Source organism: Lissotriton helveticus, chromosome 2_1, assembly GCF_964261635.1.
Source record: "Lissotriton helveticus chromosome 2_1, aLisHel1.1, whole genome shotgun sequence".
Lineage (NCBI taxonomy): Eukaryota > Metazoa > Chordata > Amphibia > Caudata > Salamandridae > Lissotriton > Lissotriton helveticus.
Window position 1 is genome coordinate 537,718,803 of NC_136059.1, and position 21,808 is coordinate 537,740,610.

General features: G+C 45.2%; 1 protein-coding gene across 1 annotated transcript in view; it reads right to left on the reverse strand.

The window, feature by feature from the left end:
* THBS4 (thrombospondin 4) overlaps positions 1–21,808 on the reverse strand; it is a 256,126-nt gene that overhangs the window by 59,489 nt on the left and 174,829 nt on the right. The window contains exons 17-20 of the mRNA XM_078675199.1: positions 18,504–18,682; positions 16,773–16,821; positions 16,468–16,664; positions 9,433–9,605 (exon numbers count right to left, since the gene is read on the reverse strand). Coding sequence (XP_078531325.1) covers positions 9,433–9,605; positions 16,468–16,664; positions 16,773–16,821; positions 18,504–18,682 — 598 coding nt within the window. The remainder of the gene's footprint in view (positions 1–9,432; positions 9,606–16,467; positions 16,665–16,772; positions 16,822–18,503; positions 18,683–21,808) is intronic.

Sequence of the window (21,808 nt, forward strand, 5' to 3'; positions counted from 1 at the left end):
CTGATATCCTTCGGGATCAAGTTCGCGCTATATAAAACTTTATAAATAAAATAAATAAATCTAGCCACAGCTAGAGAGAGGCAGCTGGGACAAAACTATTTAATACAGAGTCGCTAGTTTCCAATAGGTGGGGAGATAACATATAACACTCATCGATAGAATAACGTGAATATGGAGCCCTACTGTGTGTAATAGTCATTGTCGAGTGTGGGAAGCAGCCTCTCTGGGAACCTGTAATGTACACAAAATCTTGCAGTCAAACTTTCCTGTAGCGTTTTGAAAATGTGTTCATGTCACCTTCGCCAAACTTCATCCACATTTGGGCTGCTAATTCCTCCATGCAGGGACCTTAAGTCACAGGCTTAAGTACCAAGCAGCTTCAATTGTTAAATCTTGCATTATATGCAAATGATAGATCTGCCTTACATGTGATGTCACTTCCTGTTGTGATGTCACTTCCTGTTGTGATGTCACTTCCTGTTGTGAAGTCACTTCCTGTTGTGATGTCACTTCCTGTGACCACACCTACCTTGGAGAGTCCCCCCACTTCTTTTTTTAGGACTTGTGCCCTGATCCCACGCAGTCCGATGCAGCCGGCCGCTTCGTCCCTTGTTCTGCTTTGCCGCTCTTCATTTCTTATTGGATTTGACCGGCGCGGCATCCGTTGTTTCTTCTTCTGCAAGCAGTTTCTCCCACCTCCTTCATAGGTCTCCTCTCGCAGTCACATGTTGGGCTCTTGTGCCACCTTCTGGTCATCATCTGAACTGCGGCCAACGTTTTGCCGTTTACTTATTTCTATTTTTTGTGTACCAATGATTTCAAAATGCAGTGCAATCCTGCTCCACTTGTCGGAAATGGGCTGCCTGGCCTAAATTTTACAAAAATTATCTGGGGGTCCTGAACAGAAAAACACAAGACAACGAAAGAAAAAAACCTTACTTTTAAATTTGCTGGAAAGGAGGGTCAAAAGATTTTTGAGCATTTACCTCACTCACCTTCTTCCCAAGGGTTAATTAATTGCAGGTAAATATGAAGCGCGCTGAGAGGCAATTGACAGATTGAGAGCACACTTTATTGATGCGGATTGTCATAGTGAGACATACGTTCTACACCAAGGTTCAATTGTCAAACAAACCAGTTGATTCCTATGTGGCAACACTAAGGATATTGGCTTCATAATGGGAGTTCGATGGCACTTTTAGCTTCACATTAGAGATCAAAGTGTCATCCTTGGTTTCAGTAAGATTCAAGAACAACTTCATGTCACAGAAATTTCACTCTTAAAGAACAGTGGAAGACTTTGGAAATATCAATGTGATCAGTCAAGAAATTATCCAGGACACAGTCATCTAGCACAGATATTTGTATCGTGCAACAGAGGGTATCATCAGAGATTATTGAGTATAAAATCAGGGGAAAATGTTTTGTCTGGAATTAATTTGAATCCTAAAAGTTTTCATCGTGGCTCACGCTCTCATTCTGCCAATTACAGCTCATGCACTTCTAAAGATCAATATAACCGTAGAGATCTGTTACTCTTCAAATATTAAAGTTTGGGACATTGGAAATATTGCTATAGTTCGAGAGGTTTAACAAGGCATTGATGATTTCCTCCTGTTTGTTGCATTTAAGTGAATGACATCGAAGTTGCCGTTTTGGCGCTCTCCGGATCTCCATATATTGTTGTTGATGAGTTGTTTTTTAAAGATAAATTAGGTGATAGAAGTCTACATGACCCTGATGTTAGAACATTGTTTCTACTGTGGTAACTCAATTCACATGTTTGGTTTCATGGTTTCCACTGTGGGGCACATTCTCAAGAACGTGTGATAACCAGCGCAAAAGTTACTTAACACAACTTCCAACATATCAGTGTATCGCGGGAAAATTACGCCGTGTTAACCAAGAATTCTCAACACGGCGGTACCATGCAATAGTCTCCAGATAACGTGTCAAATTACTGCATTAAAATCAACGCCACGCCGCAAAAATGCAAAACGTGAATGAAAAAAAAGCTGCGATGAGGCCAATCGCGATACTGAAATCAGCGAAAACCAGCTACAGTCCTGCAAATCCCACACATCTGGCGGGAAAATGCACTATAAAAGCTACAAATACAACACACCAGAAACAATCCAAAGTGCGTAGCAACATGGATGCACCCTGACCAAGCGCAGAGGCCGACGCGAACCCCCCAACCCCCACAGACCAACAGCAAGGAACAACGGGGTTGGAGAAGGCCAGGGAGAAGAGGGAGAGGGAGACGGGGTGCAGTCCGCAGGAAAACCACATCAGCGTCACAGAAGTGACCGAATATTACCATCAACTGGCCCACAATTAGACTACCAGGAATGCAGTCAGAGTGTCGTGGAGGCCAATGGAGGAGGCCATGAGGCGCTGGCATGATGTGAAAATCTAAACCAGGCACAAATCTGCTGCCAGCAGGAAGGCATCATTGGCGACAGGAGGCGGGAGTCCTGTGCCACAGGAGGAAACGGAGGCCACAGTCATCAGTGTGGAGACGTGCAAGGAGTCGGGAGTGTGGACACAGCTCAGGAGGACCTGACACAAGACCCACAGGGTGAGTAACGACCAAGGACTGGGGGGACGGTGTAAGATGGGCACAATGGTACACATGCATAACGAGGTCTAGCACACTGCACACCCACAAAGACCCAGGATCATGTCCATGTTCCCCACAGCACACTCCAGCACACACAAGTAGCATGAACAGCACACACACATTGACGACAATGTGGTACAATGCGCAAACATGACTCTGCATAACAGAGGACACAGCAGGGTCTGTACATGTGCCGAAACAGGCTTACTACACCTGACAGAGCTGGAAACTGTGAAATGGAAATGTACGCGTACAACCGCACATCCGTCATGTGGTCCAAATGTACATCTCCCGCATCCAAATCCTGCACCTCCCAAACAGTCACAATGTACATTGTCATACCGTCTGCATGTAAACAAGAACAATGTGACAATATACATGTCAACACAATGTCAACATGCATCTCTCCTTCACATTAAGAGGGACACACAACACCACCAGCAGAGCATACAGAAGACCACACATCAGTGATGCCAGAGAGGACCACAACATCTTCGACAATGACACCCTGCAACAGCCCAAGCACATCCCACACAGCCCACTACACAGCAGGAAGCACCTGCAAGCACGGCTGGCTCACACTTCACCGTGCCACACATGGCACCCCAATGCCAGGTGTCAGAATGCCGAAAGGAGGTGGCTGAACAGGTGCGGGTGGGGTCCGAACCAATGGAAGGCGAACTAGATCACAGACGTGGGTTTCCATTATCCTTCAGGGACCACCTACACCCCACAGAGGAGAACCACACTGCCATTGACACATGCAGATGCACATACCCAGTACATAACCACGCCCATGGGCATGCAAACATCAGTCACACAACCACGTTGGCTCTGCCTACGACGGCTCAGTCCACGGCACTTACGAACTGAGTGGTTATCGACAAAGCTATATCTCCAAGCTCCAACTCGCTGTCTGCGGTGACATGGTTGCATCCGCTGTACACAGCACATAGTTATGTGTTAGGGCCCGGGGCCTTCATGCATACAACAAGACCACAGGGACACACGCAGATGTCATGTCGAACTGGCTACGGGCATGCGCGCCCAGCCTCTTTATTGGCAGGTTCACATGTACAGTGATGCCTGTGCTGGATGTGTGTGGGGTGAGTGTAAGCCAGCCCGCATGGAGTGTTCGGTGCTAGCAACAACCTGAATAGTGGACACCAGTGCAACGGAAACATAGAAACCTGCATAACACAGTCAACTTCTGAGCAACATGGAGGGAGCCGGAGCAAGTACAGAGGTCACCCAACATACAAACAGAAGTGTCCATGAGTTGCAGTGCACTGAGGTAGGGGCACTAGAGCTGAGCGCACCCATGTGAAGAATATGTCTTGTATTGTGTCCCTTCGGGACATTCCTGATGTAGACGCAGTGGGGTGTGTTAGACCTGCATCATCTTCCACATCAACGTCCCAGGTCTCCCACACTGCCTGAGGTGACATTGCTGTGCAACCTATCCACAGCTCAAAACTCAATCAGTGACGGTCCATGGGTTGAGGTGCACTGAGTTAGTGGCACCTGGAGTGCTGAGTGAGTTACTTGCAGATGATGGCATCCACGACAGATGCGAGCAACTCCGTAGTCAGTGAGCCCTGGTGGACCACAGTTGAGGCCGGAGGCAGCAGACAGCGCAGGACCACAGACACATGTCATTGATGCCCCCAAGGCCATCGTCTCAGAGGCCCTCAAATATTGAATCAAACTGGCTCCCTGACTTGAGCTGCACAAGTTAGTGGCCCGGATGCACAGCGGCCGGCACAGGCACCCTGCCTCGGGACGGTGACTTGCGGTGTACTGAGGTAGGGCCACGCGGACTGGGCGGATCCTCATTGATGTCGAAGGTGAATGTACAGTGATGTAAAGTCTGCATTGCCATGTGTACCTGGCCATTGCATGATCAAGACTCAGTTCAAAATGTGTGACCTACTTGAGCTTAGTGTGGCCGGGAGCAGAAGTCCGTTTGGGCCCACAGACACGTGTGGTTGTGATGCCAAGCACAGACTTGGTGGCACCACGTCGAAGGGAGTATAGTGACTTAACCTCAGACTTAAATGATGTTCCCTGCCATGGTGTCATCAAGACTCAGTTCCAATTGTGTTTCCTACTTGTCCGCTGTGTATGTCGGTGGAGTACGTCAACGAGAATGGAGTTATGCGGGTCTGTGTCACGGAGGCCATGATGGTCTGAGGAGTCTGCCAAGGTCATGGGCCTCGGGCCTAGAGCTTACGTGGTGGGCCCTCTTCGACACACGCCGGTGTCTGCACCTGGGCATTGAGGCCTGGGTGCGAATGGGCGGGCAAAGAGGTTTCAGGGACCAGCGGCCCGGGGTGCAGCAGACGCATAGGATCACAGGCACCAGCGCTCATGGCGCCGGCATCGTGGCAGAGTGAGAGGCGCCGCCCTGGCAGAGACGTTGGGCATTCCGGAAGAGGACTACGCCAAGAGTTACGTGCCTTTTATTCACACACCTACGCTGGCCTGGGGTACGCCGGGCCAGCCTACTCTGCTCACGCTTACGGGGGGAACGTAACAAACTAGTTTTCCTTGATCACCCCCACTGGCTGGAGTGAGATTGTTGCGTCCACTGTCCACTGCACTGCATACACCAGCGGGGTCTGTCAACATGGATATGTGTGTGGTCTGCATACTAAGTCTGTCCAGCACAACCACGCCACACTTGGCATTGTGTACATTCATATTCAACAGTCACTTGCCTCCTTCACACATATCTGGTCCCCACCTCTTCCCACATCCTGCTATTGTGTGGCTGAGATGACATGCTGTTGGTGGCTAAAGTACATGGCTGGCCCAGGTTACAAGAGTAAGTTGTGCTGTCGTGTCTGGTGGGTGCATGTTGTATGTGAGGTGTGCATCCCCAGAGTTGTGAATTGCATGATTGTAGAGTTGAGGTGTGTGGTGTGTTCATTTGGTATTGGCCAACGAGCAGTGCATTTCCATGTGTGCCTTCCTGGTAGCGCAGGTTGATGATAGACTGTCAGAAGGTATAGGAATCATGCACACTGCCTGGGGTGTTGGCAGCGATGTTGGGGGGGATTCCTCTATGGTCCAATATGGCCTGGACATTGGTGGGATACGTGTTCTTTCTGTTGCACTTATTGTGTGCAGTGTTGCCAGGTGGCACAAGTAGGACATGTATGCAGTCAATTGCCCCTGACACGTTCGAGAAGCCAGCTGTGGCGTAGATGCCTTGCTTGGTCTCTGGCTGTTCCTGCGCAGTGTGTCGGAAGTATAGACAGTGGGGTACCAAGCTGATGGAGTCACCCATGATCATTGTGAGGGACTTGGATTGGGCTGGCTGTGTGACTCCTCCGACTCTGGCGGTTGTTGGTTGGGAGGTACCAGTGGCCAACAGGTGCATCACGGCAAGCAGCTTGGTCTGAGGTGGGATGTTGGTAGTCGGCTGTGTTGGTACCGTCCGCTTGTGTACAATGGTGGTCAGGATGTGGGTTGTCCTTTTGAGCCTTTAGTGGGCACTGACATTCTCTGGTGTTGGGTCTGTAAGGTTGGTGCGTTTTCGGAGGGTCGCTGTTTTTGTCTGCGCTGCCTCTGTGTTTGTCCGGGGGGGGGGTGTTGGGGATCCAGGGGGATGGGGCGTGGTCCTAGGGGTGGTGGAGGTGGGTGTTGTGGCACTCTTGGGTGTCCGGGCCGCATGTTCAGGAGCTACATGGCATCTGTTGTTCTTCAGGTGTGGCTCTGGCTTTGGCTCCCGTTTGTGGGACAGGCTGTGGTCCGACTTTACACCAGGTCAGAGCAGGTGTTAGTTTCCTGCTGCTAACGCATCTTATTTCCTGTTTTGTGATATTATTGATGATCTGGCTGGTCATTGAGAATGTTGCGGAGTGGTGTAGTCACAGCTTTTTGCTCAGGGACGCCTACTCTGCATCTCATTAGGGATAGTGGCGAGGGTCATTTGTGGCGATGATTTTTGCGGCTGCTATCGCAGGTAAACTGGTGCTATGGGCTGTTAGCACCAGCTTGTGAATGGGGTGATATGTTTATCGTGACTTTGGCTGCGATAAAGTGCTGTTAACTCGGCGATAGCTCCTTGAGAATATGGCTCTATTTGTTTAACAGTAACGTACATTTTGGCAATGTAAAGTTTACATTGCCAAAAAGGTCCGTATTTATTGTGTTGGTGTCACCAGGGCAATATCAGAATGATAGTTCGACCAGAAATGTACAACCCCATTTTATTATATTGAAAGGTCCTTATCTGATATTAGGAACATTCTTGCTGAATACTAATATCTGTTTAATTGCAAATTAAGGAAGGCTGAAGGTTTTCAGCTTCAAACTCAAGAACAAGAAAAACATCTACCACACTTAAACATCACAAAGACTTTGCCTGAGCACGTTCACCAAGAGTTTGGCCCTTTTTTGTGTGCTCCCAGATAAGCTGGGACTGGGGCAGTTAGGAAAGGAATTCTAAACACCCCTGGGAGTAGAAACCTCCAGAACCTTCTCCTACTTCAAAGCTGGCACCATGTACCAAATATAAATGTTGAATCCTCAGACCCAACACTTCAATACACCTCTGGACCTGTGGAGGACTCAGAAGGACTGTTGTGCTGCTCTGCAAGAAGAATTTCTACTCTGCTGCCTTTTTGCCCTGATGCCTGATAGAGAAGGCCTGGACTTGCATCTTGTACCCAGGATCACCAGAGTGGCTCCAAAGGCTAGCTGTCTTGGCTCCTGATCTGAGCCTCATGAACAGAAAAGGCTCTATCCACCTTGAACACAGCATCTGGACTCTGCCTGCTGTGAGTCTTGCCCTCTCCTACGTGGTGCCACTACAGTCCTGGACCCTAGGAAGTAGATCTGATGGTTCTCTGCCAGCCCATCTGTGGTTGCTTGGGCAGAACTGACGGAGTCGTAACCGCTTCTGCGCAACACACTCCCAATGCAGGACCTCGCATCACAAGCCCTCCTCAACGGCATCCTCAATGAAGACACAGTACCTTGCATAGCAAGCCCAGTGGATGGTCTAATTAGAACCAAAGCTGCACAGTGCATCTCCGATGCAGGACTTCCCATCAAAACCCGCTGCCTCGCGACGCATCCTCAACATGGGATCTCACAAATCTCTGCAGCCAGGATTTAAGTTACTTTGTTCAGCTGGGTTAACTTAGTCCCTGTATCTGGCCCGTGCTCCACTCAGTTGGCCTGAATACGTGACTTTGTCCCAGTCCAGCGCGACCAAATAACCACAGTTGGCACTATTTTTTATCTAAAACTTTAAAACTGCATACCTCCTGTTCTACTGATTGGATTTTTTTCTTTGGTGTCAACTAATTATTTCAATTTTACTCTATTTTTCTAAATTTATGTGGGATTTTTCTTGTGTTGTGATATCGCTTTATTACTGTCTGAAGTGCTGCATACATACTTTGAACATTGTCTCCAAGTTAAAGCTTACTGCTTTTTGCCAAGCTACCAGAGGGTAAAGTACAGGTTGATTTGGGGTTTGCTTCGGGACCATGAGAGGAGCTTAGGGTGTGAACCCAAGTACATAATCTTTGCCATCCTTTGGTCTAACAGGGATAAATGAAATCTGGGCCTGTTAAACATTGTGTAACTTCTGCTCAGAATTCTCTTCCATTTCTTTCCTTGGTTCAAGTTTGTTAGAAGTTAGTGTGAGACAAGGGGCCAAAGTTTGATGCAGGACCCTCTGGATGCTCCTTTCATTTTGGCCAGTATGATAAGCAGCACCTGTTTCTACATATTTAAAAGACTTACTTGGGGAAAGAAAAAACATGACATCTTCAAGTGTTCTGACCTAATAGGCCTTCTGTGGTTACCCCCATTTTTGGTGTACTCGCACCCAGCATTTCACTGCCCTTTAGGCTAGGTCAGTGCTGGCAAGGAGCCTATATGTTAAAGTACTAGCTATAATTAACATATATGCACCTATCTCTATCATCTCCTCCTCCATCACACTTCCAGGCACTGTGTCCTAAGACATGAGTCACTCATGCATGTCACTGAAATACTTCCCACATAGGATCGCAACAAATGCATCACTATGCAAACCATGCAGTCTCCCACGGCAAAGGGTGCTCACCACCCAAGTAGGTGCTTCTGTTCCCCACACTAGCGTCTGAAGTGCTATATAAATAGTATAATATCACTGGCATCAGGTATCGAAACCTAGTAAGGTGCCCCACCACCCTGCAATGGTAGACTGCCAGACAGCTGCCATATTACTGCAACAGACTTGTCTGGTGCCATCAGCGGCACAGAAGGTGACTGAGGATGGCACAAGTTGGCAAGGTGAAGTGTACGCATGGTGTATGGATGGCCTGCCACCCCAGCTAAGACAGTTCAACTGAACCTACAAACGCCAATGGCAGGAGGCTCATGCAGGTATGGGATGATGTCAGCACCACCGCTCAGTCTCTCTCCTGTGTAAGAGAAAGATCACATTCCAGCGCTGCCCAACCTCCAAAAATAAAACCTTAAATTCAGTTGGAGACTTCCTTTGTCTTGTGCTGCAATTAAGTGTGCAAACCATAGACAAAGAACGTGTCTCAGTTTCCAAGAAAGAGGGCTAGCTCTTACCAGTAGCAAACACCAGCACAAATTAACCACTGCTTCAGAAGTATAGCTTAAATTCATTGGCAGAACCCTTGTGAGGACACTGCCAGAATTATGGAAGGTCTGTTGGATCTCTCCAAAACACAAAACATGTTATAATTGCAATGAAGCTATCACATAGAGATTGACTGTGAACTTTGAATGGAAGCAACCTTCTGCTACATTAACTCCAGTGTCCATGAACTTACCTGATGTATCCAACCTGAGGCCTGTGCTGAAGAAACCATCTGTAAGACACCTTATCCTTCCAGCCCACATTTCTGGGGTCCTTCCATAGCAGCCTGACTTGATCAGTGCTGTCTCCAGTGTGCCACAAGGAGTTCCTTAAATGCTCGCCTGGTCCAGTTTTGGATTTAACAGCCTAGAGAAGAAGAGCCAAGCTTAGCAAGAACAACAAACCTGCTGAATTTCACTAGGTAATAACATGTTATTAATCATCAGTGTCTCAAGTACCCACTTCATCATAACTCTTCTCAAACTTTGACTCACAAGTCCAATGCTTTTGATTCCAGGAAGCACTGCCAACCTAAATGGTTCTGTATTCTGCCCAATAAATCATGCAGATTTTACTAATAAGTGACTTTTACTGAAAAATGACCAATGTTTATATTTTCATTCATTAAGGAAAATATTAATGTACGATTATGTTACATATCAAGCAGCAGCAGGATATTTTGCTACCCAAGCAGCAATGCCTGGTGTAGAAGACTTACATAGGGGCATATTTATGAAGGAGTGGGCATCGCGCTAGCACCACAGAACATGGTGCAAGCGAGACACAATCCCAAAATGTGCTTTATGAAGCCATGCAAGACCACATTGCGTGGCTCTGAGTGGATTCATAAAATGCAACATATTGCAAATTGTGTTACTCTGCCCTAGGTAAACATTCCATGGGAGTTGCATGAGTGTTCCCACGTGACTCCCATGGTTTTTGACGCATTCCCAAAATTATCAAAAGTGGTAGACCTGAAAAGGTGGCAAAAAGATATACCTTCCTAGGGGAGGTGTAATGTGGAGAAATATCTTTATTTCTACTTATTACTTCTTCTTTCTATGTGTGCTGCATTCTGCAGCACAATGCGAAAGAGGAATATGCCTCTCAGGATTGTTCCTGTGCAGGAAGGTGCCCCTTCCTGCACAAAAAGAAATCATGCATGCAACAACCACCCTCGCACCAGAGTGCAAGGGTGCCTGCATTGGAGCTAGACAGCCAACACAACGCCATTGCAGGGACAAACCCCCACATGCATCATTGTGACATTTTGCACTTCTTAATTTGCGAAAAATAAGGAATCGCAAATTAAGAAGTGCAAAATGCTATGCATCATTATTTTCGGTATTCATTTGTGATTCGGTAAAAATCGCAATTTTTACCGAATCCCAAATAAATACCGAATCCTTAAGTTAATTTTCGCAATTCCCATTGATTCCTATGGGCCAAAAGGCCCATAGGAGTCAATGCAAATTGCGAGTGGCACTTAGAAAATTTCATGGGTGCAGGGGGGGGGTCCAAAGGACCCCCCCATGCACCCCTGAAATGTATTTTTCGCATCATGTTTCACACACACATGTCCTAAGGACATGTGTGTGTGAAACATGAATGTTGAAAAAAAAACATTTTCAGCTTTTTAAACACTTTTTCCAAATTTACCGAGTGGTTCAACCACTCGGTAAATTTGGCACCCTAATTGCGATTTTACAGTTTTAAATTTAATGATGCATTGCTTTTAAGAAATCGCACATCTGCGACTTCTTAAAAGCACCCGCAATTTTAGAACTCGCAAACATGTTACGAATTCTAAAATTGCTTCATGCATCCCAAAAAGCACTTTTGCATTCGCAAACGGCCGATTTTAAGGAATCGCACCGTTTGCAACTACAAAAATGCTTGATGCATGTGGGGGAAAGTCAGGAATGAGCCATATTCTTTTAAATATAGCACATGTCTGCCCTTTCCCTATCACCCAGCCCAGCAAGGTGATTTGCTGTGCTGCACTATGTGACTATCTTATAAATATGACCCATAGTGTTCTATGATTTCTGCGGTTGTAGGTACTAGTACTGGAGTAACTCCGGCACACACTTAGAGGTACTGGAGGTACTTAGACCACCCAGTCGCCCAGCACTGGTTTTGCTTTGCTATACCAAGGCAGGTGTCCAAGGGACCTATAACTATCCCCAGTCTCTCCAGATGAGGTAATCGTTGAAGTATAGGGGCAGTTCCCATTCTCCTGGGGCAAATCCCTGTAAAATTGTCTCTGCAGTTCCCTCTGAGGTGTACACCACTGGCTGCATGGAAGTGTTGAAAATAGGGTGTGGTTCTCACTGCTGCTCTCTGCATACAGGGAAACTCACTTGGAGCTAGAGCTATATGGCTACCCGTGGTAAGCACGGCTGGTCTGGTAACCGAAAGCGGCCCTGGCAAACAGCTAGCCTGGCCCGGGGGTGGGGAGGTGCTGGATGGAAGCACCACTCCTCACTGCTGCACTTTTGTTATGGGGCCAATATTGCAGCAATGCTGCAAAACCGGCCCCGATAACAAAAACACCCCCCAGGGGGTCCAAAACCAGCCCCCGCCCAAGGAAACGTCCAGTGCCCGCTATGGCCAGTCCGGCCCTGGCGGTAAGTATAATACCTCCTCTTAGGTAATGGGCCCCTGTGTGGCGATCCAAAAACGTATACTCAGCAATATTAACATGTCCTTAAAAATCACACAAGATGAAATACAATACTTCAAATGTTCATATTGTGACTTAAAGCTCACAAACATATTCACCCCAGAATGCTTTAAAGAATATTGGACTTTTTTTGTTCAATATTTACCCTGTATGGGGCTATTTTCATTATGCATTGCATAGTCACCAAACATTGATTTTTGTCACCAGGATTTCTCATAATTTGTGAACAGGCCAAATTCTGGATGGGACATAAAAGGCAGAACATATAGCTTCAGTCCCCTCTATCGGTTTCTCCACACCTTCGTTGGGGTCTGCCCACATCTAATTCTCAAATGTATGTAGGCATTGGTATTTGTAGAGCGAAAACCTAGCTACAACAAGTAGCACCAAATCACTCTTAAAGTCATAAGCCCTAATTGCTAATCAACCAATTGTTAATTAAGCCAAATAACTCTGTTTCCAATTGACTTATTGGTAAGAAAAGTGATTTTTACTCAATTAAATCATCTATATAGATCTTAAGCAACCCCAGTAGCCACCTCTTTCCTTGCTAATTGAATGCTCTGGTCAACACTGAACATCAGCACTGACTGACTGCTCTAGTATACATATTTACAAGTAAAATAGAAAAGAGATCAGGTGGGTGGCATTATCACCTGACAAGACAGGTATTGCAGGTAGACCTGTACCTGTCTCTACCTTGGATGGACGATAAGCAAATAATTTTTCTATTCAACTACCTAAAACAAGATATAGGGCTCAATGCACCAACTTCCTTCATTCCAGGCAATGGAAATCCTTTTCAGTGGATGCACTGGCTAGAGCTGTATCTACACGAGCACAGCTAGGCAGAGCCAAAGGGAAGACTAAGCTCGATTGAGTTGCTACTCTGGCGCTCTCAGTGCCATGCCGTTGGAAACCATGGACCGAATGCTACCAGTACTGAATAATAAAATGAGAGCTACCAATATTGCTAGTAAGGCTAATCCATGGTTCTCCAAAAAGCTACAAGAAGATACATTGAGATCCAGAGAGGCAAAACACCGCTAGAGTGCCACCGATGATCCCAATTCTAGACCGTATTCACACATCAGCCTTGGCAGTCTATAGAAAGGAGATTCAAACAGCAAAATATAACTAGTTCTCTCCTCAGTTAGCTAAGGCAGCTAAGGCTCCCAGGAGTTTTTTGAGATGGTCAAGCAGCTTGGCAGTTCCATCAGCCAATCAGGAGGGCTGTGTTCCCTCGCACCTTCTATGCAGTGCACTCTCTAACTTCTTTGATGAGAAAACTTAGAGGTGGGATTTTGGCAGACTACATGGGCTCTGCAGGCCACAATTTCATAACTTTCTTTCCAATGAAGAATGGCCGAATCCTCACAACAACCTATCATTCCATTTCAATGAACTATCCAGCTCAGTCATGCCAGAAGCTATCCCCATGGCTAAGTCCTCAGGTTCACCTTCAGACCTTTGACACAGGTGGCATTAGGCATGGTGGAGGAAATCACTGAGATATTCAACCTCTATACACATATCGGTATGGTTCCAGGGGAATGAAAGGCTGCAAAATATCAGACCTCTGCTGAGAAAAATCTTCATTATTTCCTGTAGACCCAAATAACTATCGACCCATTTTGCTGCTGCCATTTCTTACAAAGGTCTTTGAGAAACTGTTATTCACTCAGCTGCAAACCTATGTGGAAGATATTAATCGGGTAAATCCCCTTAAAAGCTGGGTTTAGGGCCAGTCAGAGCACGGAGCTTCTAATCTTCTCAGACCAAGAAGATTTACAGCTCATGAAGGACAGGGGGGACTGCCACTGTGGCCCTATTGGACGTGTCGGCAGCATTGAGCACAATTGACCATGCCATATTAAGGCACATTTTAAGAAAGATGAGATGTGATCCATTGACTACGATGGTTCTGCTCATTCCTAATGGGCCATAGACAAGCCACAGTCATGCCACCTTAATGGCTCAAGACCTCCTTATGTGGTGTTCCTCAGAGGTCAATTTTGTTGCCATTTTTGTTCAACATCCGTATGGCACCCCTGGCGGTAGTACTAGAGAACCAGGGGTGCAGTTCTACATGTATGCTGGTGATACGCCACGTATATTTAGGCAAAAAGATGGAAAGAACGCTGAACAGTGTCAAACATTCACCCCTGTACCGAGATATGTGCCTCAATCCATCCTTTTGTTTGCTCCCAATGCCATTCCAGTTTAAACCCAGCCGTATGTAAATCAGTCTGGACACTACTCTCCATGGGAACAGTCCAGCCCGAACTGCCAGGCTAGTTCCTCCTTGGACCGAAACAAGCATCCTGAGACTGGTTAGTTTGACTCCCGTGGCATGAAGAGCATGAGACCCACGTTTGGGCATGCCAAACCCACTCTGGGTAACAAATGCAGAAAGAACAATTAATGGACAAAATGCTGAACAGTGTCAAACATTCACCCCAGTTCAGAGATCTGGGGCTAAATCCATCGTTTTTTGCTCCCCATGCCATTTCAGTTTAAACCCAGCCATTAGCAACTCGGTCTTGACTCTGCTCCTGGGGTGGCGTAGTGAGCGAAAGAACAATGGATTTATCCCAGATCTCTTGGCTGGGGGAGAATGTTTGATTTATTCAGCATTCCGTCCATCATTTGTTGCCGCAGCGTATATTTACGATGCACCCAAAGGAAAGAACCGATTTCAGTACCTCTGTATCTCAACCAACATTAGCACGCACGTTGGTGGGTATTCACACATGGATGTCTGCAATTGTTTAAACAGAACCCCACTAAAACAGAGGTGTTGGTAATTAGAAATTATATTGGTAAATTAGATCATTTGGCTTTGCCAGAGTCTATGTGGTCATGCCATTAGCCTGCCAGGATTATGCGCAGCCCTCGCTAGAACATTAGGTAACTCAGGTAGCGAGAACCTTCTTATGGCAGCACAGAATGGTGAAACAAATTCTCCCATTTATGGATCATACTAATCACATGCCAGTAACAAAAGCTCTAGTTATCTCACCTTGATTTTGCTAAAGCTTGTTATTTGGGGATTACAGAGAGGACTCTGTACCTGCTCTAGATGGTTCAGAATGCGGCGGCCCTCTTAATTCCGGGCAGCTCACGCCTTCAGCCCATCTCTCCAGTTTTAAACCAGTGTGAATGGATGCCAGTATGAAAAGGAGTTCCATTCAAGGCCATGGTCATCACCCATTGCATTCTCCACGGCCCAGCCCTGCAGATCTTAAAGTAAAAATTCATGCAGAACAGGCTCATTAGAAGCTGGCGAGCAAGAGGTCTTTAGCTATTCAGATGAAAACCTTCAGGACAGAGCTTACTCTGTCAGAGCTGCTAGGAAATGGAACTCTGTTCGACCCCCTACCTGTTTTCTCTTTGTAAGGAATCCACAACCTATTTATTTAAGCAGGTCTGATTCTAAGGCACTCAGCACACACGGATGGCCTGTGCCTAGCCTATTTATTTTATGTCTCTTCTGATGTTTTATCTTTCCAGTGCCATTAAGCCCATGTGTACATGTGCTTAATATTAATAAATACTAATATGTTACAAACATCCATGCAATGGTTTCTTATTTCCGATACAGTGTACAAATAAAGGCATCATGTTCACGTTACTCTTTTAGCACAAACCTTATTTCATGGAGCAAGATGCTAATTGTTCTGTTAATTTCGCTGCTTATAAACAGTGCTAGTAACCAGGTTTAAAATGTGTAAGGCAGTGAAATCCACTTACTTGAATTAGTTTATAATATTTACATTCTCATTGTTTACTCCAACTATTAATTCTTTAACTTCTATCTCAACCTCTTCGAAATTTACTTTAATTAAAGCTGAACAATACTGCCTATAATATCAGCTTCTGACGCATACTTGAAAAGACCTCTATTTTGTGACGCTTTTTAAGTCCAGCCTGGGCAGCGCATTTGCTGCTCTGCGAGCCATGCTGTATTGGAATATGTACTTGAAGCCCCGTCGACTCTTCAACCATATTTGTTATTGTGTTGTGTCATTGTCCTTTGTAAATGCTGGCTTCTGATTTGTTTTTAGGCTTGTTAGTTCCTCCTTAGTACCGCCTTGTCTTCATTTGTAACCTCCCATGAGGACTGGACCTTTTACTTCGGTTGTTACACAGTACGTCTTCTGTAGTATGTAAGCACTATTTTCTTTAATGAGTTTCTCTTACTGCAGGAGGGTCAAGCATTTGGAATGCAATAGGACTGCTATTTGTAAGAGTTTAAGCTATTGGCATTGTAAATGACAATGCCTTTTATTTATGTTTTAAAAACCAAAACATAAATAGAAGGCATTGTCATTTACAATGCCAATATCTCAAACTCACGTAAATGCAAAACCTATTGCATTGCAGATGCTTGCTTTATGAATAGGTCCCTCTCAGGTTCACACTACTGATATCTTTTTCTTGGTTCAGTTTCTTTGGAATTATTTTCCTAAGAAAAAAGTTAAGAGCAGATTTGATTTTTAACAAATTTAGCTAGCGATAATCACTAAAATGTGCACTTACCTTTAACTGAATGCCCGGCTCTGCAACTGCTCTGAAAGGCGTGGCCTGCCAGTAAGTCTGTTCAGTCTGTTTCCACATGACCACATAGAAGCTCGAGCTGTCTTGATAGCCAAATATAAAGCCAGCATAATCATCATCGGTCACCGTGTTGACATGGAACGTGCCTTCAAAATCGACCCCGTTGAACGCGGTGTAACCTGGGGAGTGTGACACACATTGAATTACTCATAGAATGTGTCATGAGTCTGGTCAAGTTTAGCTCTAATGTATATTGCACTATACGACTGCAGGGAATTTGAACATACCAACTGCCAGGCCGGGATCACTGTTCATAGTCTGGACAATTTCCATTCCCTGAAAGAGAAATTGGAGTTTTGCATAATATTGATAAAGTGATAACGTTTGAATGAGTAAGAGCCATGGACAGGCAGCGTAGCTTATTGTAACTTTCTCCATCAATTTGCCAATATAAGTCATCCACTGCAAATTTCTGTAGTAATGCGGCAAATAAGCAATTGAGCTCTCTTTGAAACTAATGCAATGTGGGTACCATTTAACCATTCGGCCAATGCCCGGTGGAGCTACCTGTTAGCTGAAGAGGAGACGGGCTGTGGATCCCCCCTCGGCCGTCACCTACCCAGCCGGACATTGGGCAGACGTTCTTTCGACTCTCTGTTGTACCCCCCTCCCACCCCTTCACCCTACCCTCTTCCCCCTTTAAGCTCCCTTCTTCTTGCTTTCTATCCCTTTAATGTGTTTCTGTTGAGACCTAGCTATTTGACCGATGCCCGGTGGAGCTACCTGATAGCTGAAGAGCAGATGGGCTGTAGATTCCCCCTCAGCCTTCACCTACCCAGCCAGATCTTGGGCAGACTTTCCCTTTGTCTCTCTGTCCTCTCTATTCCCTACCCCTTTTTCCCTTACCCCCTCTGCCTTCCCTTCCCCACTCCATTTTCCTTTTCTTCTATGCTCCTTAAATGTTTTTTCTGGTATCTTTGGTAACTTGTAACTGATGTAAGTTTGCAACTATGTGGAACCTCATGTAAAGCGCTCTGATACCTTTGGGTCTAGCCAGCGCTATATAAAACTCTTTAAATAAAAAAATAAATAAATAGAATAGTTAGAAGAGCTAACATAGTGAAGGCTGTGTTTGCACCTTACCGCAGGAATTGTTATACACATTTAGGTAATTGCATCCACATGGCGAAATCGATGTAGTCGATTACCAGTGGGGGGAACAGCGTTTATAACGCAACTTTTACCAAGCAGTACCTTTACCACGCAATTTTTCCAACGCAAGCGTTACAACGACTTGCGCGGGGGGCGCTGTAGGATAGGGAATAGTTTAATTTACTATCCAACTCCTTCCCTACTATCCATGGGGACTGGAGTTGGAATAGTAAATTAAACTATTCACTATCCAGCACCCCCCAACGCAAGTCGTTGTAACGACTTGCGTTGTAAAACTTGCGTGGTAAAGGCATGCGTTGTAAAAGCATGCGTAGTAACGACATACATCCACCAGTGGCGTCCAAGAGATATAGTGCAGAAATAAAGCAAAGCTTTACTTAAAACCCAATGTGATGGAACCTCTCAGGCTCATGCTTTTTGTATTTCAATTAAACATAACTGTATGACCAACAAGTTTTTTTAAAGAAAAAAAGTCAAAACTATATTCTTTAGTTTGCAACGCTATACTTTGCTTATGCTACACTAATCACCGAAACATAGAGTCAATATAATCTGTGCTAATTTAGTTTATATTGCGCTGTGAATAATCTTAGTATAGTTGGATATGATTAATGAAAATAAGTCACTTTCACACCCACAAATAGCGGAATTTGAATCAAATGTATACAAATTAAAGAGACTTTTTTTTAATCCCAAAAATGTGTCAAATTTGGCCAACAACTCATTCTCTAGTTCAATTAAACAAGTCAGAAAGTACATGTTTCATTTTGGGTAGTATCTGGCATAAAAGATTTACCCAAGCCCTCACTATCTAAATAGCTAAAAAAAATGAATTGCAGTAATACCTGGTTCAACACTATCCAATTTGGATCAATTTGGGCATCTCCTTCGGGATCGAGGACAACAGTCTGGTAGGCTCTGAAATCTGTTAAGGTAATTTCTGCATTTTCTGGGCACACATCAATTCGATCTATGACCGTGTCTTGGTCAAAATCTGATTCGCAGATATCACCCACACCATCACCTGGAATAGCAAAGCATCAAAAATCAGTATTGAGATGTATAAGCGACAGGGATGTGATCACCTGCCAGATTAGGAAAAGGCAGGAGGAGCAGCTATTATTTAGAAATATGCACCAATCTTTAACATTCCCAGTGATATATATATATATACAAATCTGAAATATAGGACGATAAGAGAACATGCTGAGAGCTCAGAACAAAGATGACTAATGGCATTAACGTGGAAGTTGCGAAGCACATTGGGCTAGATTTACTAAATTGTACTTCGAATGATACAGCCGGAAAGTGATAATTTTAGATGCCTAGTGTGAGCAACAATAAGGATGAAATTCCAAGATAATATGTGCAGCTGGTGCCCCTCCCATTTCTTATTTTTGCTCACTGTGGTTCCCCTTTGCTTTGATTTTTGGCAACAGTTTGAAAGGCCCCTAATCCCTAAATGAAGCCTCCATTGCTGTCCCAGTCCTAGTTATAAGGGGATACCCGCATCAACTAGCATAGACCAGCCAGTGGCGTAACAAAACTCAAGGGGGGGGGGTCCCCCTGCAAAGTGTATGGAGGGGGGCCCCACGCTCCGGACCCAGTCAGAAGCTCTCAGCTGCCCCTGGTGCACAGTACCTGAGGGGCCCCGTGGAGATTTAGCCCCCGCACAGTGGGGGCTGTTGTTACGCCACTGAGGCTGGCTGCAGCTTATTCTTAGTTTTTGGGTGCTGAGGTGCAGTGAGGGAGGTTGCTTCCACGCGTCGCCAGGCGAACTGAAGTTCAAAAGCCTGAGGTGGATAGCTGCCTAGTCATGTATGTTTTTCACAGGTATGTTTGTTAAAGTTAAGTATAATGTTATTGTTATGTAATGTTTGCAAATATCATACATGGTCAACACTGGCATAGCTCTTCATGGAAAATAGTGTGCCGAAGTTATAACCCCAAAATCGGTCCTAGGATGTTTGTTTCCGGTCCAAGGATGACCTGGCTTAGCAGTACGAGCTGGACCGTTCCCATGAGGCACAGGGTCAAGACTGATTTGCATATGGCTGGGTCTGAACTGGGGTGGCAAAGTTAGCCAAAGAACGATGATGGATTCAACCCAGATCTGTGACTTGGGGCGAGTATCTGAAAAGTTTCAGCGCTCCATCCATCATCTCCTTGTGTTTGCTTTTTTCGCCCTAAGTTGGCAGGGTATGCCCAGATGTGGATCCCTTGCTCACTTTGCCACTTGATTCAAGCAAGCCTGGCTGATGAGGGGTGATACCCCGAAACCGGTCCCAGGATGCTTGTTTCCGGTCCAGGAAAGACCTGGCTTGGCAGTTTGGGCTGGACTGTTCGCATGAGGCACAGGGTCAAGACTGATTTGCATAGGGCTCGGTCTGAACTGGGGTGGTGAAGTGAGCTAAAGAACGATGATGGATTCAACCCAGATCTGTGACTGGGGTGAGTGTCTGAAAAGTTTCAGCACTCCGTCCATCATCTTCTTGTGTTTGCTTTGTTTCCGGTCCAGGGAGGACCTGGCTTAGCAGTTTGGGCTGGACTGTTCCCATAGGGAGCAGGGTCAAGACTCATTTGCATATGGCTGGTTCAAACTAGTGTGGAGTGGTGAGCAAAAGAACGATGGATTAAACCAAGATCTTTGTGTCTGGGGGTGAATGTTTGCATTGTTCAGAATTCCATCCATTGTTTGTTACTTTTGCTTTTGTCACCCTAAGTGGGAATGTATGCCCAGACGTTGGTCCCTTGCTCATAGCGCCACTGGATTCAAGCTGACCGTGCTGATGAGGGGTGATGCGCTGTCTTGGGCCATCAAAACCATCATGTGCACTGTGCATGTTCTCCACAGGCTGTAGTATACAGCCTTAGTGGAGAACATGCCCAGCCTCCCAGTCCCCACCTGAGCGCCGAACCACGGCACTCAGACCAATCATAAACGCTGCTTAAGGCATTGATATGATCGGTCAGGGGAGTCTGCGAGCTTCCTGGTTTCTACTTGGAGGAGAGGCGGTGGCTGGCGATGGCTATCACCAGATAAGTTTACTTTTCTTTCTTTCTTTTTTCCTAACCCCCCCAAACCCTCCCCCGCCCACTGCCACTGTTCCCTGCCAGCCGCCACTGCAAATGTTTTATGATAAAGATGATTAATTCGGATTCTGTGGGTACATCCTTGATCCTGAGAGGATTTTAAGCTGTATAAAGATGAATGAAACAATGAAATCATTGTGGGAATTCTGCTTCCTGGGCATCAACGTGAATGGGACCGGGAAAGGGGTTACATAAGTGCTGCTAAGGGGTCCTTTGTTACTATTGTTATTTTGTTATTTTATTATTGTTATCTCTTATTGTAATGTACATTGGAAACACATATGTGTGTGGAGTAGTTCTGCACAGGGTAATAATTACCTACAAAAAATGTATCCACATATTAAGAAGCATTGATGTAATTCAAATGTGCTGGGCTCACAGGTTTCCAAAGTTTATGTGCACAAGACGCATTTTTGAATGGTATGTATCAATCTAGGCAACAAAAACAGTAAACATAGGTAGGGACTGAGCTACAACATTAGTTTTTGGTAAAAAATATACAATTTTATTCAAAGTTATTAACACACATATAATTTCATGTTATACAATCAATATCAATAGTGGCAAATGAAACACAATAAAAGTAAAAATTCAAAGCATCATTAAAAAATCACATTCAATTAAGTATATGAATATACATAAGATAGAAACAGAGTAAAAAAAGGAAATGTGGCAAATTATATCTCTACGCGCGTTTCGGCGGACCAGCGCCTTCTTCTGGAGCAACCACGATAGTTCTAAAAGGAAAATTTTGACATGTCTACATTTTTTCATTTCGTTTCCTTGCCTTATTGGCAGTCACAGATTGTAAAATATCTTTATATAAGTGGCCTACAACTATGAGATTTTTATTAGGAACTTTGAATTATATACCCTTTTTCAAGTTCCATGTCTCCAATCTGTGGAATCACTACCCTGACACAATATATCATACATGTGATTATACACCACAATGAATATGGATTGGATCTTCCACCATACTCCCCAAATTCGGTCACTTTCTAATTCCCGATATATGTTGGTCTTTTATCCCAAAATGTATTTTACAATCTGTGAC